This window comes from Miniopterus schreibersii, assembly GCF_964146895.1.
Source record: "Miniopterus schreibersii genome assembly, chromosome: 12".
In the NCBI taxonomy this organism is placed as follows: Eukaryota; Metazoa; Chordata; class Mammalia; order Chiroptera; family Miniopteridae; genus Miniopterus; species Miniopterus schreibersii.
Genome location: NC_138112.1, coordinates 65,491,288 through 65,512,840, shown reverse-complemented (window position 1 = coordinate 65,512,840; position 21,553 = coordinate 65,491,288). Strand labels below are relative to the sequence as shown.

At 41.7% G+C, this 21,553-nt stretch overlaps 1 protein-coding gene across 12 annotated transcripts in view; it reads right to left on the bottom strand.

Moving 5' to 3' along the window:
- CTNND1 (catenin delta 1) overlaps positions 1–21,553 on the bottom strand; it is a 43,774-nt gene that overhangs the window by 3,877 nt on the left and 18,344 nt on the right. For 3 of the 12 annotated variants that reach the window (XM_081155273.1, XM_081155280.1, XM_081155278.1), the window contains exons 2-18: positions 20,091–20,211; positions 18,582–18,872; positions 16,512–16,583; positions 15,636–15,788; positions 14,691–15,226; positions 10,846–11,309; positions 9,550–9,733; positions 8,572–8,689; positions 7,937–8,090; positions 7,498–7,515; positions 6,991–7,059; positions 6,029–6,156; positions 5,780–5,930; positions 3,897–4,089; positions 3,216–3,330; positions 2,585–2,672; positions 13–75 (exon numbers count right to left, since the gene is read on the bottom strand). In XM_081155273.1, coding sequence (XP_081011399.1) covers positions 13–75; positions 2,585–2,672; positions 3,216–3,330; positions 3,897–4,089; positions 5,780–5,930; positions 6,029–6,156; positions 6,991–7,059; positions 7,498–7,515; positions 7,937–8,090; positions 8,572–8,689; positions 9,550–9,733; positions 10,846–11,309; positions 14,691–15,226; positions 15,636–15,788; positions 16,512–16,583; positions 18,582–18,776 — 2,701 coding nt within the window. In that variant the 5' untranslated portion in view covers positions 18,777–18,872; positions 20,091–20,211. Of the gene's footprint in view, positions 1–12; positions 76–2,584; positions 2,673–3,215; positions 3,331–3,896; positions 4,090–5,779; positions 5,931–6,028; positions 6,157–6,990; positions 7,060–7,497; positions 7,516–7,936; positions 8,091–8,571; positions 8,690–9,549; positions 9,734–10,845; positions 11,310–14,690; positions 15,227–15,621; positions 15,789–16,511; positions 16,584–18,581; positions 18,873–20,090; positions 20,212–20,781; positions 20,880–21,553 lie in introns of those variants that run through there. The other 9 variants (XM_081155284.1, XM_081155281.1, XM_081155282.1 and 6 more) reach the window with 7 other exon arrangements.

Sequence of the window (21,553 nt, the reverse complement as noted above, 5' to 3'; positions counted from 1 at the left end):
TTAATCACCCACCTAAGGATCTTGAGTTTGATCCCATACTGCTCATCTGAATTTCTTCCCGATCAGGTTTCTTATCTATAGGAAGACAGAAAGTTATCCAACTCAAAAGCCAAACTCTTTGAAATCTATACTCATCATAAAAATTGCCCTCTATCCTCCTTTCCTCTCATCAAATTTTTACTGAGCGCCCACTATGTACCAGACAAAGCTCCCATGGGACTTAAAGAGATCCCTTCACAACAGAATCCTAATAGAAGAAACCATTCACTCTAAGTTGGCAATTTTCAAATTATTTGGTCTCAGGATCTCTTTAGTCTCAAAAATTATGAGGATCCAAAGAACTATCACTGATGTGGTCATATGTATTAATATCTACTGTATTGAGAAATTTTAAATATTTATTTCACTTAAAAGTAACATTAAACTTATTCCATGTTAACATAATTTTTTAAAGAACTGTTTTACATTTTTGCACATATCTTTAAAGTTTGGCTTAATTCTCTTATCTGCTCCTGCATTCATCTACTGTGATGTTATTTTGGTTGAAGTATATGAAGAAAATCCAGCCTCACACAGATAAGTATTTGGAAAGGGGAGGAAAATGGTCTTTTCAGATAATTTTTTATATTCTTCGATAGTATACTCATGACCAACAAGTAGAGTTTCCTTAAGGTTAACAGAAATGTGGTGTCTGATTCCAAACTAATGATCTCTTTGTAATCTGTTAAATCAAAATCCATCTTGCACTTTGAATGGATCAATTATCCATGCATTACTTTATTTTTATTTATTTTTTAAATATATCTTTATTGATTACAGAGAGGGGAAAGGAGAGGGAGAGAGAGAGATAGAAACATCAATGATGAGTCATTGATCAGCTGCCTCCTGCACACCCCCGACTGGGGATCGAGTCCACAACCCAGGCATGTGCCCTGACCGGGAATCGAACCCCAATCACCTGGATCCTAGGTCAAGGCTCAACCGCTGAGTGACGCCCGGCCGGGCCATGCATTACTTTAAAACATCATATACCGATCACTTGGAAAATACTGGTTCAAAGAGTGATGCAGATCTTCTGTTAACAAGTTTCATTATACAATATCGAAAAATCACATTAATTAATATCACCACCAATGGTTTTATTAGAAAGTCTTTTAAGTATTATGGTGTTACCAGTGGCAAATATGAGTTTTACAAAATTATAATTGTCACTTGAAAATTCAGGTAAGTACTATTGTCCCTCAAAGTGACACACTCACTGCATTCATTTTTGAGAAAATGTCTGCCAAATACCTAAGTCTGAATAACCATAGATTCTCTGTCAGTCAATTTTTTAAGTAAAAATGGTGCTCCACAAAGAGTGGTTAGTCCAATTAGTAACACAAGTGCTTTTCCTCAAGACACCATCATGCTTGGTACGCAGCAGAGTGCTTTACGAGTACTTCCCATTTCCTCAGCACAGGATATTAAAAAGATGTGCACTCAAAGATAGAAACAATAAAATTAATTATTTTCTCAGCTCAATCAACCACATCCTTAAATGAAACCGGCTCTTTTTTAACTGTGAGTGTATGGCAGTGAAGAGTGCAATGACTAGATTGGTTTGGTGTCATTGCCCTGGTTCATGTTCAGCCCCCAGCAGTTAACATCGTTGCAGGTTTTACACCATCAGCACAAACATCAACAGACTTGGGGATCCTCAAGCCACATCTGAAGAACTCTGATAGAGGCAAAAGCCAAGTGTCATTAAGAATATAAGGGTTGCCCAGCCGGGCGTGGCTCAGCAGTTGAGCGTCGACCTAGGATCCAGGCAATCGGGGTTCGATTTCCGGTCAGGGCACATGCCCGGGTTGCGGGCTCAATCCTCAGTCGGGGGCGTGCAGGAGGCAGCCAATCAATGACTCTCTCATCATTGATGTTTCTCTCTCTCCCTCTCCTTTCCTCTCTCTGAAATCAATAAAGATATATTAAAAAAAAAAAAAAAAAAGAAAGAATATAAGGGTTACAATATACACTTAAGTGAAAAAGAATACTTTTTTAAAACAAAATGTATGATTTTACCTTTGGGGGGAAATGTATTTGCTCACATGACAAAAGTGTTGGAAAGATATAACCCAAAAAAGTAGAGGGTATCTATGGGTAATAGAAATGAATGATTTTGTTGTTTTTCTGGTTGTCTATATTGTCTAATTTTACAACAGTAAACATGTATTACTTGGTATTATATGAAAATATAAGAGAAAAAATAATCATTTTGCAATATATACATATATCAAATCATGCTGCACACCTTACATTTATATAATGTCATATGTCAATTACAACTCAGAGAAAATAGAAAAACTAGAGAGTTCACTTCCCAGTCATTTTAAATCTACTGGCAAAGACAAGGCTAATTGCCTATTTTATTTTCTAATCTCCGGCCTACCAGCTTCTGTGTTACAATCCTGAAGTGAAGTATTACTACCCTCTACCAAAGGCTGACTCACTCAAAAATAAATATATGTCCTATTTCTTAGATAGTAAGCCCATGAAATAGCAGAGGAGGAATAAAAGCTGAGGGTGTGCCCCCTGGATATTGTACCTGATTTCTGGTTCCGGTCAATGAGAGGAAGAGTGCTATCATCATATGAATGACTGCTCTGGCTTCGAGAAGCATTATTTAGATTCACCTGGAGGCAAACATAAAATGCAACAATGTAAGATACTGAATGTACCCATATCTTATTCCCTAATGGGCACAGATCTTTAGATCCCAAATACAACTCTTATAAAAAGTAAATAAGGGTTAAGTAAATACCTACATAGTGAAACAAACTAGGATATAATGGCTTCTAGTTGTGTTCCTGAACAGAAAATTATAAAGGTACTAAATACTCCTACTATCAGAAGAAGACCTACTCTCAGAAAATGGCAAAGTCCATCACAGGGCTGCTGGAGATTTGGGGAAAGTCAAAAAGGCCCCCAACCCTTCACTGCCACCAATATGTACAGTACGCTGTGACACAGAGGAAGACCAGAGCTGTTTTGGCAGCAAATGAACTGTCAGTACCATTCACTTGGGGGGAGGAGTAAACCAAATGATTTCTTTACTACCAGAGACTCAGGTCAAAAGTAGACTTAATGTGATAGTGAGAGAGAAGAAACCAAACACAGAAGCATTACCTGAGACCAAGAAAAAAAGGTAAATGTCTCAGGCCCAAGAGTTATCCTACCTGAAAGTCTGATTTCTTCCATCCTTCTTTTTCCAGTGGCTTCCGCAGTTCCTTATATCCCCAGATTGTCTGTAATACAAGTGCTGCTGCTCGAACTTCTTTTTCTGAGCGGTTCCTTTTGAGGAAAGCAACATCACATGGAATTTGGATGTAAGACCAGGGAAGAAGCTGAGAACCTGTTCTCTCTAACATAATGTAACGTATGAACATAAATGCCAAAATGGGTAAGATCAAGTTCCTGTATTCTGTCCCAAAAAGTGATGCACAAAAATGTGTGATGGAGCCTAGCCAGGCATGGCTCAGCGGTTGAACATCGACCCAGGATCCAGGAGATCACAGTTCGACTCCTGAGCGGGGCACATGCCAGGGTTGTGGGCTTGATCCTCAGCACAGGGAGTGCAGGAGGCAGCCGATCAATGACTCTTTCATCACTGATGTTTCTATCTCTCTCCCTCACCCTTCCTTTATCTAAAATCAATAAAGATATTAAAAAAAAAGTTTGATGAAAAAGTCTGTTATCAATTTATGAATCACCATTAAGACAGAACACAGTAATACCTCTTCACATTTTACAAGTAATTAATGGAAAATAACCTTAGAAACAAAAAGGAAAAGCTCCTTCTTAGCAACTCCCCTTTATACTTAAATTCTTCCATTTGCAATTTTAAGTGTTAAGCTCACCCTGATTTGTTGATCAACACCAGCTTCTCAATACCCTGTGTCTCTCGAAGCTTTTTGGCAGCCTCCAAGTTCTCAGCAATAACTTCGTTGATGGTGTTCAAAATAGAGACCACAGTGTCCTCAGAGAAATTCTGGGAAGAGCTCTGTTGCCCGCCTGGCAGATTCTTTACCAAGTTAGGAATAGCATGTTTACCTGTAGCAGTGAGACAAAGGAACACGTATTGGGACAACATTTGAATCACCTTATGAGGAGCCTAACACTATTCTTAACTGCACTGACCATATAAAGTACAGGTCCTCTCCCTATGAATCCACTTCATTCTCCTATAGGATTATCATATCAAAAGAGCAAAGGATCTGGAATAACCATGAATTTATTGTCCTTACTATTCCTTTATTTATTCTTTCCTTTTTCAGTCACATTGAAATAATGTGAATACTTATATCAAAAATGCTACACAGTCCCTTTAGATATTCTAATGAAAACAGTATATTTAATATTATAATAGTTCAAGAGAATGGAGTCATTATAAATTATTTTAAAAATCTGGGCTCTGCCACTTACAAGGTATATTAACTCTGAGCAAATTGCTTAATTTACCTTACCTTGAGTTTCCTTATTCTATAAAAAAATGAACCTTTTTAAAGTGGTGACAATTAAATGAGAACATACAAAAGTGCTTAACAAGGCCTACTAACAAAGTAAGTGCTTAAAAAATAATAGCTGTCGCCCTGGCCGGGTGGCTGTTGATAGGAGTATCACCTTGCATATCAAAAGATTGCAGGTTTGCCCGGCTGGGCGTGGCTCAGTGGTTGAGTTTCGTTGACCTAGGATCCAGGAGATTGTAGTTCAATTCCTGGTCAGGGCACATGCCCGGGTTGCAGGCTCGATCCCCAGTCAGGGGCGTGCAGGAGGCAGCGGATCAATGATGACTCTCTCATCATTGATGTTTATGTTTCTCTCTTGCTCTCTCTCTCTTTCTCTCTCTCTCTCTCTCCCTTCCTCTCTCTGAAATCAATAAAGATATATTAAAAAAAAAAAAAAAAAGGTTGCAGGTTCAATCCCTGTTCGCAGTGCATACAGGAGGCAAACAATTGATGACTCTCTTTCATCCTTCCTCTCTCTAAAATCAATAAACATATCCTCAGGTAAGGATTCTTGTCTTTCTGAGAACTATTAAACTACAGTTGACCCTGAGCAACATGGGGTTTGAACTGCTCATATCCACTTACACCCAGGTTTTTTTGAATACTATAAATGTATTTTCTCTTTCTTACGATTTTCTTTTTTTTTTTAAAATATATTTTTATTGACTTCAGAGAGAGGATGGGAGAGGGAGAGAGAGATACAAACATCGATGATGAGAGAGTCATTGATCAGCTGCCTTATGCATTCCCCATGCTGGGGATTGAGCCCACAACCCAGTTATGTACCCCGACCAGAAACTGAACCTCAATCTCCTGGATCATAGGCCAATGCTCAATCGCTGAGCCACACCAGACGGGCCCTTATGATTTTCTTCATAACATTTTCTTTTTTCTAGCTTACTTTATTGTGAAAATTTAGTTTATAATACATGTAACATACAAAACATGTTAATCAACTGTTTATGTTATCACTAAGGCTTCCAGTCAAAAATAGGCTATTTACTAGTTAAGTTTTTTTTGAAAGTCAAAAGATATATATGGCTCTGACGGTGTGGGGGTGAGCACTCCATGTTGTTCAAGGTCAACTGTATAACCCTCTCCTACCCTTGCATTCACAAACTATGAAGGGCTAGGATCCTCCCTCTCAGTCACCTCAATAAATAAATTATTTAGCACCTGCTGGATTACAGCACTGTACTAGATGCTGAGGTAATGGTTAACATCCTACTCCTTACCAATTAATTCTTTATTTCGAGCATCCACGGCCAGATTTCTCAGAGCTCCAGATGCGGCTTTTACTACCCGCTCATGTTCATTGGTCAGGAGGTCAGCGATGGCAGAAAGAGCCTTCTCTTGACGCAGAGCAGAGCGGATGTATCGACCATACTAGAAGTAGCACATGAAGGTGGAACAGATTACAAATGGATGCAAACTAGTGAGCTAAGTGCCCCCACCTCCAAGCCCATTTTCTAAAAGGTACTCACCGTCCAGCGCCCAGCACACAAGTTCTGGATAGCCCCAGCTGAGGCTTCTAGGATGGCAGGAGTCTTGCTCTCCTTGAGGAGGGAGATGTATATCCGAACCACCTCTGGCTGAAATAAAAGCTCATAGCCTACACAGGAAAGCAGGAAAGGATAAGAAAGCAGAGGGTGCTAATCAGTACCTATGAACCAGGCTGTGGCTGGCTGAAGTCCAGCCTTTACTCCGGGTTGATGGGTTTATGCTCCTATACCATTAGGCTCCCTCACTCTTCCACCCACCAACAGCAAACTCAGGGATTTGATTCCATGCCTCCTTAAGAATAATTAGTCCATGGTAAGAGCAGAACAGATATCAACTCATCATATGTAACGTTTCTCTCCTCCCTCCTTGCCTCTTCTCTCCCCGTTTACTTTGGCCTTGCTTGGCAGTCAGGGCATGGGTACTCAGGGGATTCATTTGCTCATTGACAGTATACTCAGGGTTAATGATTCCTCAACTCAAATGAATTATTTCTAACTTAACTAAGTCATTCTGCCCACCTTTACTGTGACTAAGTAAAAGGGCCTATCGCAGATTAACAACATCTAAAATTTTTATATCCATGGAGAGTTGGGAATTTTGGACTCACTGTGTGGATGGATATAAAGATCCAAACTATGATCAAGAGGTAAAGTTTAAGTCCCAAGAACTACTGTGGCTACTTAGGGTACCCGAGTTTCTAAGTCTAGACTTCCATCAGAACCTTATCCTACCCTCACTAATGTGGATGGCTGCCATAACAAGCAGTGCTTTCCAAGTTACTACTATAACACTATAGTTTCCCAATACTTTCACCATCACTTCAAGTCCACAGATCAGAGAAGACAGAACAGTGATGTATAGTCTAGTGTTCGGATACCAAATATTTACCTGTGGACTATGTTTGAGACCCCTGGAGAATGAAAAAAAAAAAAAGATAACTTACCTCGAGCGGGACTAGTTCTTTTAGGGAAATCCACTGTGTCGTTTGCTGGATCTTCTGTGGGTTTTTTCCCTTTGGAAATTAAAAAAGGGGGGAGAGGTAAAAAGTGTAAGAAAGGAAAGAGTCAACCTGTAGCATTCTTTATTCTTTAATCAAAATCTTTGAATCAGAGATGCACTGAGGAGTGGGGGGAGGGGAATATCCAGGCCCCCAGCTTGTCCCAGCGGGGGGATGTGCAGAAACAAGGACAGAAAACAGGTGCAGAGAGGTAAGATAAGGACAACCATGGTTGTTGCTATTGTCCTGAGTTCTGGTAACTGGGACTGCTGCCCAGAAATAGCATGCCATGGGCCATTAGTTCAGAAGAGCTAAAGTTGTTTCAGTGGTCTTCCTCAACTGAATTTTCCTACATGCATCCACAGGGAAGGGTTAGGCAAGGAAATACTAGGGAAGCTAAAACCAAAACATGCAAATTAGAAATAGATAAGCGCCTTTAAAGATTCCACTCACCTCTGGAGAACCACTCATCTTCCAGTGTGTCACCCAAGGTGAAAAGCAGAGGAGAGAAATGAAGGAAGAAAAATGCAGGAGAAAGATGTCAACAGGATCATGAGCAAATAAGCAGAAAAGCAGAGAGGAAAAGAAAAACACAGGAAACACAAAGGAGGAATGGGGAGAAGGCCCCAGATTAGTTGAGTTCTCATCCTTCACTGCCCCAATCACTGATACCACCACCACTGCCACCACCACCACCGCCACCGCCACCATCACCACCACCACAACCTTGAATGAAGCGCACAACACAAGGAAAGCAGCAACACAGCAAAAGGACATACTTGACTAGGCAGACTCCTATACTGCTCGGCAAGTATTTTGCACCTAAAACTAAAAGTATTCCTTTCTTTCCCAGTCCTACATTAAAGAGCAAGAAAGAGGAACTAAAACTCACCTTTGCCTTTCTTGGCCCCAAAGCAACTGGCAGCATGTGGCCCAGTATTGTTGGAAACACTGGGAGGTGCCTCTTGGTAACGCTCTGCCTGCGGGATCTCTCGATGAACTTGATACGACAAGTTCCGAAGAAGGCAAACACAGTTCTCCACAAGCTTGGGAACATAAGAGAAAAGGCTCAATGAGAGAAAAGAATGCCTATAGGGATTTCCCAGCAAGTACAGGTTTCCATAATTCTGATATTATAATACTGATCCAAAAAGCACAGTCCAATCCATCATCTCTCACAGTGCCTCAAAGTGCCCCAAGCTTCTCAAAATACTTGTAGCCCCAGGTTACCGGAAGGTTGCCACCATTTGGTAGATGACACAAAACCTAGGGTTTTTTTCCTTAAGCTTTTACTTTTTCCTACTTAGTAAAATGAACAACCTTGGAAGTATGGCAAAAGAGCTTTAAGGTATAGAGGTGAAGAAAATTCTAAAGAAAACATTTTTCTTCTAAGGTGAATACCCATTTTAGGGAGTAGGGGCTGGTTTACATATCTAATGTTATTTAAAAGTCTGGGATAATAGGTCTGCATGCATTTCAGGTACCTCATGGTTGTTGTAAGTGGAATTCACTCAGCCATTAACTTACCTTGCTGTCCGAATCCTTCTGCCCAATCTCAGCCTGAACAATGAAAATGAGGGCATCCACTAAACCATCACATTCCCGAAGTTTCCGGCGAGCTTCACTCCTCTCTGAGCTGACATTCCTAAGGGGAAAAGGAGAGGCGTCGAGATGACTTGAATACAGAAATCCTCCCCTTAAGATCCTTCAACATCTGCAAGCCTCCTCACTTCACTACCTTTTTTATTCACTGCAACAAATAGTGAATACCCATAATAAGCAAGGCACTGCAACTGAAAGTTGAATAAGACAGTCCCTGCTTCAGAGACATTTATAACCAGATTGGGGGGGGGGGGTGTGAATAAAGTATACCAACCACACAATAATTTAAGATGAAATAGAAAGATACTTCTTGTAGCTTTCATTCTACAAGTGAAGAATGAGGCAGAGCACATAGGAGTATATCCCAAAGAGAGAAAGAACGTATTGTACCAATTACAGGATGTAAGAAGAAATCGGGAAAACCTTCAAGAAATAAAGGTTGAGTTTAGCCTCGAAAGATAAATAAGGAGAGAAGGGCATTACAGACAGGAAAAAAACAGATCTTCCTCACCCCACCCCCACCCTTCTAGGACTTCATATTCTTTTCGTTGTGTTGATCACAGCCTGACCTGAAATAGAGATATTGAGAGCAGGGACACAAACCCAGGACTAGACAAGTGCCTTACATGTGGCAGGTACTGAACAGATGTTTACCAAATTAAATGAACAAAGTCAAAGAGACACAGAAGTGAGGAAGATATGTATGGAACAGCAAGTAAACCAACATCATGGGCATATGTGGTACACAAGGAAGTGACAACGGTAGAAAGGTTGGAGTCAAAGCCTGCAATATAGATAGAATGGAGAATGAATGACAGGCTAAAGAATTTAAACTTTCTTTTTAAAGAAATTTAAATTAGTCTTCAAAAATTCAGTCTTCATACTCTCAAAGCCCTGTGTTACCTAAGGCAGCCAGCTGTGTTGGTGAGCACAGACTCCCACTCAATATGGCGTGGCTTACAATCTTCGTTAGGTTCCCGCTCCCAGCCAGAATGCGGAATGATCACTTCATCTGTCAAGGCATGCAGAGCATGATCCACAATCTCCATCTTGATTGAGTCATGGGATGAAAGATTCCATAGGGTTCCTGGCAGAGACAACTCGTCAGACAGCTCTTCAGCACCCAAAACATGTGTGAAGAATGCCAAGGAGAATCCCCTATTCCATCATTTCTCAGTCTTCCCCAATGACTAAATACCTTGTAATGAATGATATTCAGGCTTTTGTTTGTGACCCACAGTAAGAAATATATTTTACATTATGGCTCAATACAAACACACATATCATGAAACAGTTTTAAAAAACAATATGTGTTATAAGCAATGCTCTCTGAGCTATCAACTCCAGAGTTTCTCAACCGCTGTACCATTGAATTTGGGGACCAGATAATTCTTTGTTCTGGGGAGCTGTCCTGTCCCTTGTTAAATATTTAGCAGTATCTATAGCCATTACTCATTAGCTCTTCCCACCTCCATCCCACCACCAGTTATGACAGCCAAAAATGTCTTCAGACATTACAAATATCTTCTAGAATGCAAGATTTCCCCCAACTGAAAATCAATCATTACTGCAATTTCTTTTCTTCTTTCCTTCCTTCCTTTCTCTTGGAATGCTGATTGTGATCCACAAAATTATGTTCAATACACACTAACAAATTACAACCCATAATCTGAAAAACCACACTTCTAAAGAAAGGACAAGCTCAAATGTCTACACATGGCGGCAGGTGAGTCAGGAAAAGCAGGTATTTAAAAAGAAATTGTAAGAACATGGACAAATAGTAATGACACTCAGCTTCAATATTTGTGTGACAACTTATGGCAGTAGTTGGTCAGAACAACAGAATGTGCTGGGAATTACTGCAAACTGGAGAGCACATGCCTCAATCAGCTCAAGACCAACTACTGTCAAGTAGCAAAACAGATCCAATGATACCAGTTCTTGCACATTTTTAATAGAAGCCAAGAATCTGGGAATCTTAAGTGAAATCTTCTGAATTTTAAACATTAGCAACAAATTCTTTAAAATTTGAAAACCCTGCATGACTCAAACAAACCTGTGAGATGAATTTGACCCTATGGCCACCAGTTCACAACTTTAATCAAAAGTAAAAGGACTAGAAATCCCTCTAGCTCTCAACATCTCCAAAGTAACAGTGACCCTAACACTTTAGCAATTTCCCTTAGGCTCACAGCTTACCAGTAATGACTTCAGTGAGGTCCACATCACGAGCCTTTCGGAGCAATCGCACAAGGGCAGGAACACCATCACAGTTTTTTATGGCAATCTTGTTATCCTGGTCCCGACCAAAAGAGATATTCTTGAGAGCCCCACAGGCTCCAAGGTGCACTTCCTTTTTGGGGTGGTCTAACAATCCCACCAGTACTGGGATGCCCTTAAGCTTCCGGACGTCAGTCTTCACCTTGTCATTGCGATAGCACAAATGTTGCAGGTATGCAGCGGCATTGGACTTGACGGCATCCAAGCGGAATCCTAGCATAGCTATCACCTCCGGCAGCTCTGGCTGTCTCCAATTGGGGGGTGGGGGCCCTCCCTTGCGGAGGCTATCCAAGCTTGCTAAACTTCCCCGTTCATGCTGGGCCAAAGGAGCCCAATAGTACTGGTCTGATGGTACCTCCTCACCAATCATGTCTTCATAGCTCCTGCAGTGTTGGAAGAACCAAGAGGGAAAAGGAATCTATCAAGCTGGTTTCCTGGACAGTTCCCATTATCCCCTCATCCTCACCATAGGAGTTATCCCAGGTCCAGTACACTAGATCCTAGATCTCTGCTTTGCATAAATAATATACTGATCAATTTTTCTTAATAAGATAAAGTAACAATTTTAAAGCCATCTCCAACTAGATTAAAACTATCATTTTTCCTGTGAAGTTTACTAGCTTGGAGAAGAGTAACAAGCATTCAGAGATGTTAATTGCAATAAAAAAGAACCAAATCCTGCTTAGCAGTTAATGATACCTGACAGCTATTAACTTCTCTGGATAGAGATTGAAATGAACCTTCAGACAGCAGAGTTCACCAAAGCAACTGACTCAACACCACAGAGAGGTCAGCAAACAATGAGAACAGTTCTTATAAGCCGTAGCTAAACAGGAAATGAGGTATTTACACACAGGAAACAGCTGGTGGGATAAGACCCTTAAACACACTTCATATTTAAGCCTCTCCCTACCCTCTTTTGGAAATTATAAAAAAGGAGGTAGGTGATAGAGAAAAACAGTACAGGGCTTCCTATGTCATGAGCACCTAGCTATAGTACTAATGAGGTATAAGTTTGAACATTAATTTTCACAGTCCATCCCAAGGTCATCTCTGCTATTCAACAAATGTGTTGGAGATATGACTTCCAGCCTCCAAATTCTAAAGACAATACCTCCAATTCTGTCAAAATAGAGACTACTCATCACTGTCACGTTTTAGATACCCAGCCAGTCACTAAGAAAAGGAACACAGACAAAGCAATTGAAGGTAAAGAGATTATTATTCCTAGTTCAGTACTACCAACAACCACTAGAGGGTGAGTCTGTCACACTATCATTTATTCATAACCACCAGGAAAGAACAGACCCCATTAACTGTGAGCTCATCTCACTCTGTGACTCCCACAGGAGAGAGGAGAATCTTTTGTGTGGAGCTCTCCAAATAAAACCGTTGTTTGTTCCACAAAACCACTCCCACTGTCACCAAACCCTCAAGGTTAGCCTAAGCAGAGGGCCTGCCTCACAGCTGTCAACATCAACCACTCAACAGTGATTTAGATGAACAAAGCATTTAGCAAAAATCACTGGTTTTTAAAATCACTGAAATAAAATGAACAGGTTATATAGCTAAATTTTAAAAGTAGGCTACTAAATAGTACGTTAGTAAGGTTTTATTTTAGTAGGGGAAAATACAATCAGGTCCATTTACATACACAGAAAAAGAACTCAAAGGGAAAATGCATCAAAGTGTGAACAGTAGTTCTTTATTAGGGGATGGTGTGCTTTTCTGGGTTCTTCTCATTTTGGACTGAGCATGTTTAACTTTTATTATTATTTTAATATAAGCAATTACAATAACTAAGATTTGGGTCATTCAAGATTTAGGTCCTTCTTTATAACTGATGGATCATGACATTCTTTCCTTTGTTTTACCAATAACAAGGCTGTGCCCAGGAAGATTAAATTACTTGCTCAAGGCTACAGAGCCCGCGGCAAAGGCACAACTAGAACTACAATCTTCTGGTTCATTGCTTTTTCCACTAATCATTATGCCTTACTGTTTTTGTTTGACCTTGAATTACCCTCCTAGGACCGGAACAGGAAGCTGCAAATGTTCTTTCTGGTCAAGCAGGTTTCCAAGTCCAGTGCTACCCTGGAACAAACCCAAGAACCAGGCCAAAAAACCTTCTCTATGTCAACTGCCACAGCAAGGGACAGCAGAGAATGACCTGGCCACCCACACCCACCTAGGCCCAATCACTCTACTAATGAGGAAGTCAGAAAAGGCAGACTAGTCAGTAAGCAGGAGCCAACACCCTGGGCAGACTCCTTAGGTGATAGCTGTTATTGACCATTGCTCCAAGTTGAGTTGTACCAGCTGAGGTCTGCTGCCCCACCCCAACCCCCACCCAACCCCCACACCCAAGAATAAAAGGTGAGTCACATGGGAGTTGGATTAGATGTCCAAGTTACCTGAAAGGCAAGTGACTCAGGCTTAGATAATGGGGCCTATACCCCTGGGCCCAACCCAGTTCACTGTTAACCAAAGCTACCTAATGAGGAAAGGGAGCACCAAGGCATTTTTTAGAAGGTCATGACCTCATACAGAAATTCAGCAAAAGCTGCTAGGCTATACTTACCATCAAGATATCCATAAATCTTCTCCCTTACTTCTATTCTCTTTAACTAGAAAACACTGTCTCTGATTTATTCTAAAGCAGGGCCCGGATGGTGTGCCTCAGTGGTTGAGCGCCAACCCATGAACCTGGAGGTCACGGTTCGATTCCAGGTCAGGGTACATGCCTGGGTTGCGGGATCGATCCCCAGTAGGGGAGCATGCAGGAGACAGTCGATTGATGATTCTCTCTCATCACTGATGTTTCTCTCTCTCTCTCCCTTCCTCTCTCTGAAATCAATTTTTTTTAAAAAGGCAGGGCTGGTGGTCCATTGGCCAAACCTGTTTTCCTACAGTCCCAGAACTACAAACAGTTTTTATATTTTTAAAAAGAACACCACTACGATAACAATACACAACAAAAATTATATATGACCTGCAAAGACTAAAATAGTTCTTTACAGAAAAGGTCTGTCAACCCCCATTCTCATTCATTCACTCAAGGCAAACCATCTACCAACCAGTCCAAACACCAATCACTTCCTTTTTAGATCACCAAAGAATCCCCAGGGATGAGTAGGAAAGTCAGAAGAGACAGCTACTTCCTGTCAATAATGTACCACCCTCTACAGGTGCCACCCCTGGCTTCACTTTATAAGCAAATATAAGAACCTAAGTGCAAAGTGTCAGGGCTTTTGCAAGATCAAGATATGTTTTTAACTTGAGATTAAAACCAAGACAGGGAGGGTTCTTGTATCTGTCTATTCTGACCCTGAAAGCCTAAAATCCTTAACTCTGTTAATATAAAACCAAAAGCTGAAGAAATTCACAGAAACGAATATTCCAAAGGAGCACCAGGCTCCTTTGTGGTGCTCCCTATCATCAAAGAGGGTCAAATGTTAGGCAGAAATAACAGAAACTTTGGCAAGAGGCAAAAGCCACTGTTTAGGACACAGACCAATAACCATCACAAGTCATTTTCTATCATTAAAATATATGACTTTTACAATTAAAAAATTAGACAAAAAAGCAAGTCGATAATTAGTAATATCAGAAAAGGGAAGAAGAGGGTGGACTTCCACACAAAAAACCAAAGGAGAGGAGGCCCTAAGTATCTTTAATCCCAAAAAGCACTTAGAAGGAAAGGGAGGAGCTATACCTTTTCAATATCTTGGAAAGACCCTTTCCCTTCCCCTTTTCTTGCCTACCTGAGGCGTCGGCGAGGGTCAGAGGGTGTCCCAGTCCGACGGGCTGTGCCATAATCGGACATCATGCCGTAATCCAGGTCATCGTAGCCCATGCTACGCTGGTCATCCTCTAGACCATAAGGCTCTGGATGAAAGCGATGCAAATCCACGCTGCTCCCACCTACCCGAACCTGGGGCTGGGGCCCATAGACATCCTGTCTACTAGGTGCCCGGTAACCTTCCATGCTGGGCCTATACCGTTCCTCAATGCGAGTCACCCGGGATAGACTGCCATAGTTGTCACTGCTACTTGGATAACCATCTTCATAGTGGCGGCTATATCCATCAGGAGGGTAGTGGAAGTTCCTGGGAAGGGTAGCAGTGCCTGCTTGCCCCACGTAGGGACCAGGTCCCCCATTGCCATTCTTACGGAAGTCACGACCCAGAGTCTGGATATAGTTGTTAGAAACAGATGAGGCATCCACAGGCAGCCCATCTGGTCCCATAGGGACTGGCTGTACTGTCCGTGTTGTCACAGTCTTCACTACTTTTTTGACCTTCAGTAAGGAAAGAGAAAAGGAAAATTAATGAAGCCCTGAACAGTGTAGCTCAGTTGGTAAGAGCGCCGTCCCATACACCAAGAGGTCACAGGTTCAATTCCCAGTCAGGACACACCATCTATGTTTCTTTCTCTCCCAGCCCCCCTCTATTCATCTACCCGCCCTCCTGCCCCCAATCCCCTCTAAAAAAAAAAAAAAAATCAATGAAAATGTCCTCAAGGTAAAGATTTAAAAGAAAAAAATTAATGAAGTATAGAATATAAGCTTAAATTCTAGACCACTCTAAGATGCTTTCACTACAGATCAGTGGCCCTTCATCCACCTTAAGTGTTCAACCCCTCCCCTAATAGAAACTATAGGAAGACCTCCTCCATCATCTCTGACCCTTATACAAATCTTAGCTTACTGTGGTCTCTGTGCGGCGAGTGGTTCCATCATCTGAGGTCTCCACAGAGACAACAGACATGGCTCCCTCAGGGTCTTCCTCCGTGTACGTCTCCACAATCTGCCCTGGCTCCTGCATCCTGGGGATGGTGCTATAGAGAAGGTGACTGTGATCCTATATGGAAAAGAGTTACTATCAAGCCATATATAGTAACAATCCATCCCAATGAGAAGCACTGTCTCCCTAAAGACAGTACCTCCTCATGCGTCTTCTATAAGCCCTAGGATTTTAGAGGGGTGGCTGTCCTCATCTTTTGAACTTGTACAGAAAGGCAGGAGATATAATCTCCCAGTTCTAACAAATATGAACTGAGTTAACTACAGCCATATCAACAACCAAATGACAGAGACAGCAGATTTAACTTCCCATTTCTGGCCATTTAAGTGAATATGAACTGTGTTAAGTGCCGCTACATCTACATCTGAATGGTCCTTCAGAAAAATTCACCCAAAAAAGAACTTTTAAGATGAACCAGGAAATCTCAATACGAGCCATCTTCTGGCTAGCTCTGTGTTACCCTTCAGGTACTGCCTAAGGATCAAGACCAGCCAGAGCTTAGGTAGGATTTTCTACAAAGTAGATGCACACCCATTCTGGAAAGGGAACACAGTAATTGAGAGATCAAATACTGGATCAATGGTCATTAAAATCCATTCCAAAATAAAAACTACATATATTCTTTAAAGCTCCACTCTTTTATTTTCCTAAATAGAAGAAACTAATTAATGGGTGCTTACAATGTGCGAGGCACTTTATAAGACACCCATATGCTCTTATAGGCTGGGGAAGTATGAAGATATACATGATGCAACCCAGACCTTGAGGCCAAAGAATTACCTGGGGTCCGTTGAGTTTCAGATCTGAAAATTTCTGTCGCTCAAGGTCAGCATCGCCCACAAACCGGCCGTTCTGAAACATAGCCCACAAGAAGACAATTCATTTTGCGGCCTTCCTTTGCTCTATCAAACATAAATGATCTTTTTTTCCAAACAGGAAAAGGGCTTTCAAGAAGATATTTGTGGCCTGGAGTCCTTCTGTCAGTACTCATAGAAGAACCACATCACTCCTTAATCTTAGCACTTTCTCAAAATTGGAACTGGACCTGAAACTTGGGCAGATGGGGTCTCGGGAACATAAGAATGCAAGCTCCATGACAGCAGATGTGTTTTGGGGTGGGGGGGCAGTTTTGTTCAATAGTGTATCCCCTTGTGCCTTGAACAGTGCCTGGCACACTGAGTAAACAGCACAGGCTCCGGTAAGTTCCCCAGCACACAATCTTTTTGGAAATCCAAAAGAATATAAGGAAAGTTGGAAAGGCTAGGTGGGGGAGTTTCCAAAAGGCTTCTTTATTGCTCCACACATCTTCATGCTCTACCACCACTGGAAACTCCCATACCAGGCAGCTTTTTAAAGCAAGGAGCAAGAGTTTTGAGTCTCCCTTTCCACGTAGGAAGAAAACAAGTACCCCCAACTCCCCTCAAGCAAACAGATATCTCAACACCTTCATCATCAATTATTAAAGCCACAGAACAAAATAAAGAATGTCACCTTTAATTCTGTCTTAAAGAGCAGGAAATAAGCTACTGACTTTATACTACATAAAAATACATATGACTGCTCCTCTTCCAATAGAATACAGTGAGATCCAGCCACCTTGGGAGACTCCTCCCCCACCCTACTCCCATTACACAGAGAGTGTAATGCTACAGGGAGAGGAAGTTAAACATTATTTTCAGGAAGAAGGAAGGGTGTGGTTTCATTGCGAACAGAAGTTAAAAATAAAAGAGAGAGACAGGGGGAACCATATACTTATAAATCCTGGAATTCCCCACCACCTCCAAGCCTGAGCAATTCTGCTCTCTCCCCTTTCAATATATACCTCTCATCCCTAATCCTTTACTCTGGTTCTATAAAAATCCTAGGAACGTTGCAAAAACACTACCTCCAAATTCCAGATCATCCCCCAATTAGAATTCTGCCCTCTCACTCAACAGGTTCTTCAGTGTGAGGGACCTTCTCTAAAAAATAATTAAGCAATCAGTAAAAAACATGAGCACTGTTCTTAGTTCCCACCAGAGATCTCTTAAGATGCAGTCTATCAGGCGATGCCTAGAGGGAGATTACACACACACACACACACACACACACACACACACACACACAAAAAACCTCAGACAGATTACATCATAGCAAAGTCAGACTAGAGAAACCAGAGGAAACACAAGATACTTCTTATTTCTAACACCAACTCACCCAAGTCACATCACAGAGTCAGCCAACCCAGAGACCACTGGCTCCTGTGGTTATTTGGGTTAAACAGCAGCACGATGCTCCCTCTCCAACTCTAACCAACAGAATTAACAATGACCCCTTCCTCCAAGACATGATTTGCACAGCCAACAAAAAGAACACACAAGAACAATATGGAACAGGAATATACAATTTATGGACACTGCCACACCTCCTGAGTACAGACTGTTTCTTGAAGGAGACTGAACTGGAGTTGAGAGTACAGATGCCCAACTTCCCCAGCCACAAGAAGACATTTACTTTCCTGAATGTCTAGTACCAAGGTAGGGAGGGGGATCAGAGAAAACAGAGGTAACTTGAATATAGCTCCAAACTATGTGAACTACCATTACTAGAACTGCATACCAACCCAGAAACCCCACTCCAGAAAAACAGGAAGTCATGTAGATGCTTCTAGAGATAAATCCACCCAACTCAGCACAGCGGCAACATTCCCTATCCCTTAATCAGTATTTATTACCCTTGTAAAGGTTCATCATAAAGCATGGGCTTGGGACAGTCTATCACCATGAGGAAAGTAGTTTCCGAAGAAGAATCATAGCCTCTCTATGACCATGCCAAAGTCCTACCTGCAGGTCTGATGGAAAGAGGGGTTACCTGATGCCGGCGCGTGAGGGTGCCGTTGGCCATGAGTGGGTTGGCATCTTGTGGTGAGACCCGGACGCGTTCCAGTTGCGCCGAGACGTGGCGCCGTTCCTCCTCCAGCGCCCGGGTCAGCTTCTCAAACTGGGCCTCTTGTTCCTTCACAGAGGCCAAGATGCTGGCGGTCGACTCCACCTCTGAGTCGTCCATGAAGGTAAGGGGCAGAGCCGCCGCAGGGCAGGGTAAAAAGTAAGGTGGATCACAGAGGGAGGAGGAAGGAGGGAGAAGGCCCCCCCTCACTTCACACTACCGGGAGAAGGTAAGAGAGAGGAGAGAAAAGGTCACAGGTCAGAGAAGACAGATTATTCATCCCAGAGCCAAAGATGCCCCCTTGTGGTTTTACTGCAGTGCAGAAAGCAAGCCACCACCAAGCCTGAGAGCCCATCACCAGTGTGTCTGCTCAAGCAGAATCCTTTGCCCATTACCCTCTTTAACACCCCTCCAGAAATACCTACTGAAAGGAAAGGTACAACTAGATCCAAGCCTCTACATTGTTGGTAGGAAAGGCAGAATGTGGCTAAGGGCTGTAGTCATTACATGAAATTAAAATTATATTCTTTTTCCCTGGAAAATTTTGCTGGCATCAACTTGATGAAAGTTGTACAAACAAGCACCCACTGTCCTGCAGGGGGGCAAGCCATTTCTAGAGATAAAGGGGCAGTTACAGATCTTACTTAAAATCTCTCCCAAATCTGAACACTGAAACTGCTGCACTGGTGGCAAAATGAATATGCTAATTAAAATACCAATAAGAAGTAGATGTAGTAAAAAAAACTTCCCATCAACAAAGGCAGGAAATAAAATTAAGGTCCTCATGTTTAATACATTTATGAGGGAGGCCTTTCTACTTTTCAAAACTATACTACAGTATTGGGGGCAAAATGTGTGCTTTGGCTAACAGAGACAAGAAAGCAAGAAAACCACACAAAAAAACTCTGTGTAAAAAGGAACAATTTTCAGTGTCCTTCAGCTCTTTGTGGAGTAGAAAAAAAACAAAAACAAACTCAAACTAGGAAACTGTCCCTCAGAGTAACTCATATTGTAATCTGCAGACAATCAATGCCTAGAACTTCCTACACCAGTGTTATCCTACAGACGCTCTAAACAGACTATATTTTTACCTCTTTACTTATTCTAACTCAGGGTAATATAAAAATATCTACAAGGTTTATATGTACTACTTATACAATAAATGATAAATAGACATGAAGAGTTCCTCATACCACATCACATAAACTGCAAGCTGGCTAGTAAATGGAGGGGCATTGTAGTCATACTATTGTACTTAATGGGGTTTCTCTCTTGCTTGCTGGCTATGGCAGACTTTATGGACAGTCCAAAATACACCATGTTGAAAGGCAGGTTTTAGAATAAACCCTCTCCTCTACTCCCCACCCTCAGCACCCTTCAAAAAAAAAGACACTTAAATTTTGTTGTTATTAATAAACAAATTTCCATACACACCTGTTAAGAGAAGGTCGTAATTTGATTGTTTTAACACAGAGAACCAGCCCAGTCTAGATTCGAAAAATCATGGAAGAAGCATCCCAGCCACCACAGCAAGGAGGAAGCAGGAAGGAGAGAGCTGCAGAAATATTTGGAGGAAAAATGGAAATGAGAGAAAAAATAAATACACCCAATACATTAAAAAATAAGAAGAGCAAGGGCAGCTACTGGGAGAAAGACAATCTGGGAATGGAAGGGACTTACTGAAAATATGACTTGGAACTGCTTAATGTGACAAATGCCCTTTGGACTTTGCTCTGTTTTCAGATACCTGGACCTTGGATATAGCTTTCATTAAAACCTGGATTCTGTCATATCAGAGGTTCCTCTACTTGTTCTTATACACAGAGCCAGGAGCAGGTTATAATATGAATAAAAATCCACTTCCCCCTGTTCCCAGCAACCAAATTGGAAAGAAGAAAAAAAAAAAATGCTGTTGGACTGCCCTTCCCCCTCCTTCCCACTCCAAAGGCAGAAACCTCAAAGCCCAGTCCCAGCATGCCCACAAAGATATTGAGAAACCAATGCAATAGTGTAGTGGGGAAGACATGTGGAGACTAGCCTAGGTTTTGCTTCAGTTCCCTTTCCCACGCTCCACAGAGCTCCACCAAGTACACTTGGGCCTCTTTGCCTCAGACTACAGTCATACCTCGAAGATACTGCAGTTCAGTTCCAGATCACTGCAATAAAGTGAGTTGTAATCTTTTGCTGGTTGAGGGTCTTGCCTTCAATTTGTGAAAAACACATCTGTGAAGTGCAATAAAACGAGGTATGCCTGTATATGGAGCATTTAGCAAGCAAGAACACCCAGAGTAACTGATAAAGGGTGCCCAATAAACTCCCTAAATAATTTTCCATCACTAGACTCCTTCCAGTGGATCCAGCCCCTAAATCCAAGAATGTGGTAGACCTTTTCTAAATTCCTCCCATCTTCAGCTCTGGGCTCCCACAATCACTTATCAAATCCTATTCTACCTTTCAGTCCAAAGCCCACTGTTACTTTCTCATATTCCCACCCTACATTCCAACAGGATATTCAAATGTCTTTAATAAGTACTCTTACTTTTAAAAAATGTTGCCCCCATCTCATCTCCATTTCTTCATTTTAAGCACTTGTCACATCTGCTGTTACAATGACCTATGAACCTTCCACACCAAGAGTTTAGGAGAGATTCTTCCAGTTCTGGGTTTCAACAGGGCCTGAACTGCAGTTACCACTCTGGCAGCCTCCACCCTATAATTTTCTTTGCTAATAAAAGCTCAAACTACCACTACTACGGGGCATACAGTGACAACAATCCCCGCTGCACAGAAAAATTATCTGTCACCCTGCCATAAATGGCCACTTTTTGCCCTCATGACTGTAATTCAATAAAGGGAGTTAGATAGAATAGTAGGGACACTACTCAGGGCTCCGGTCA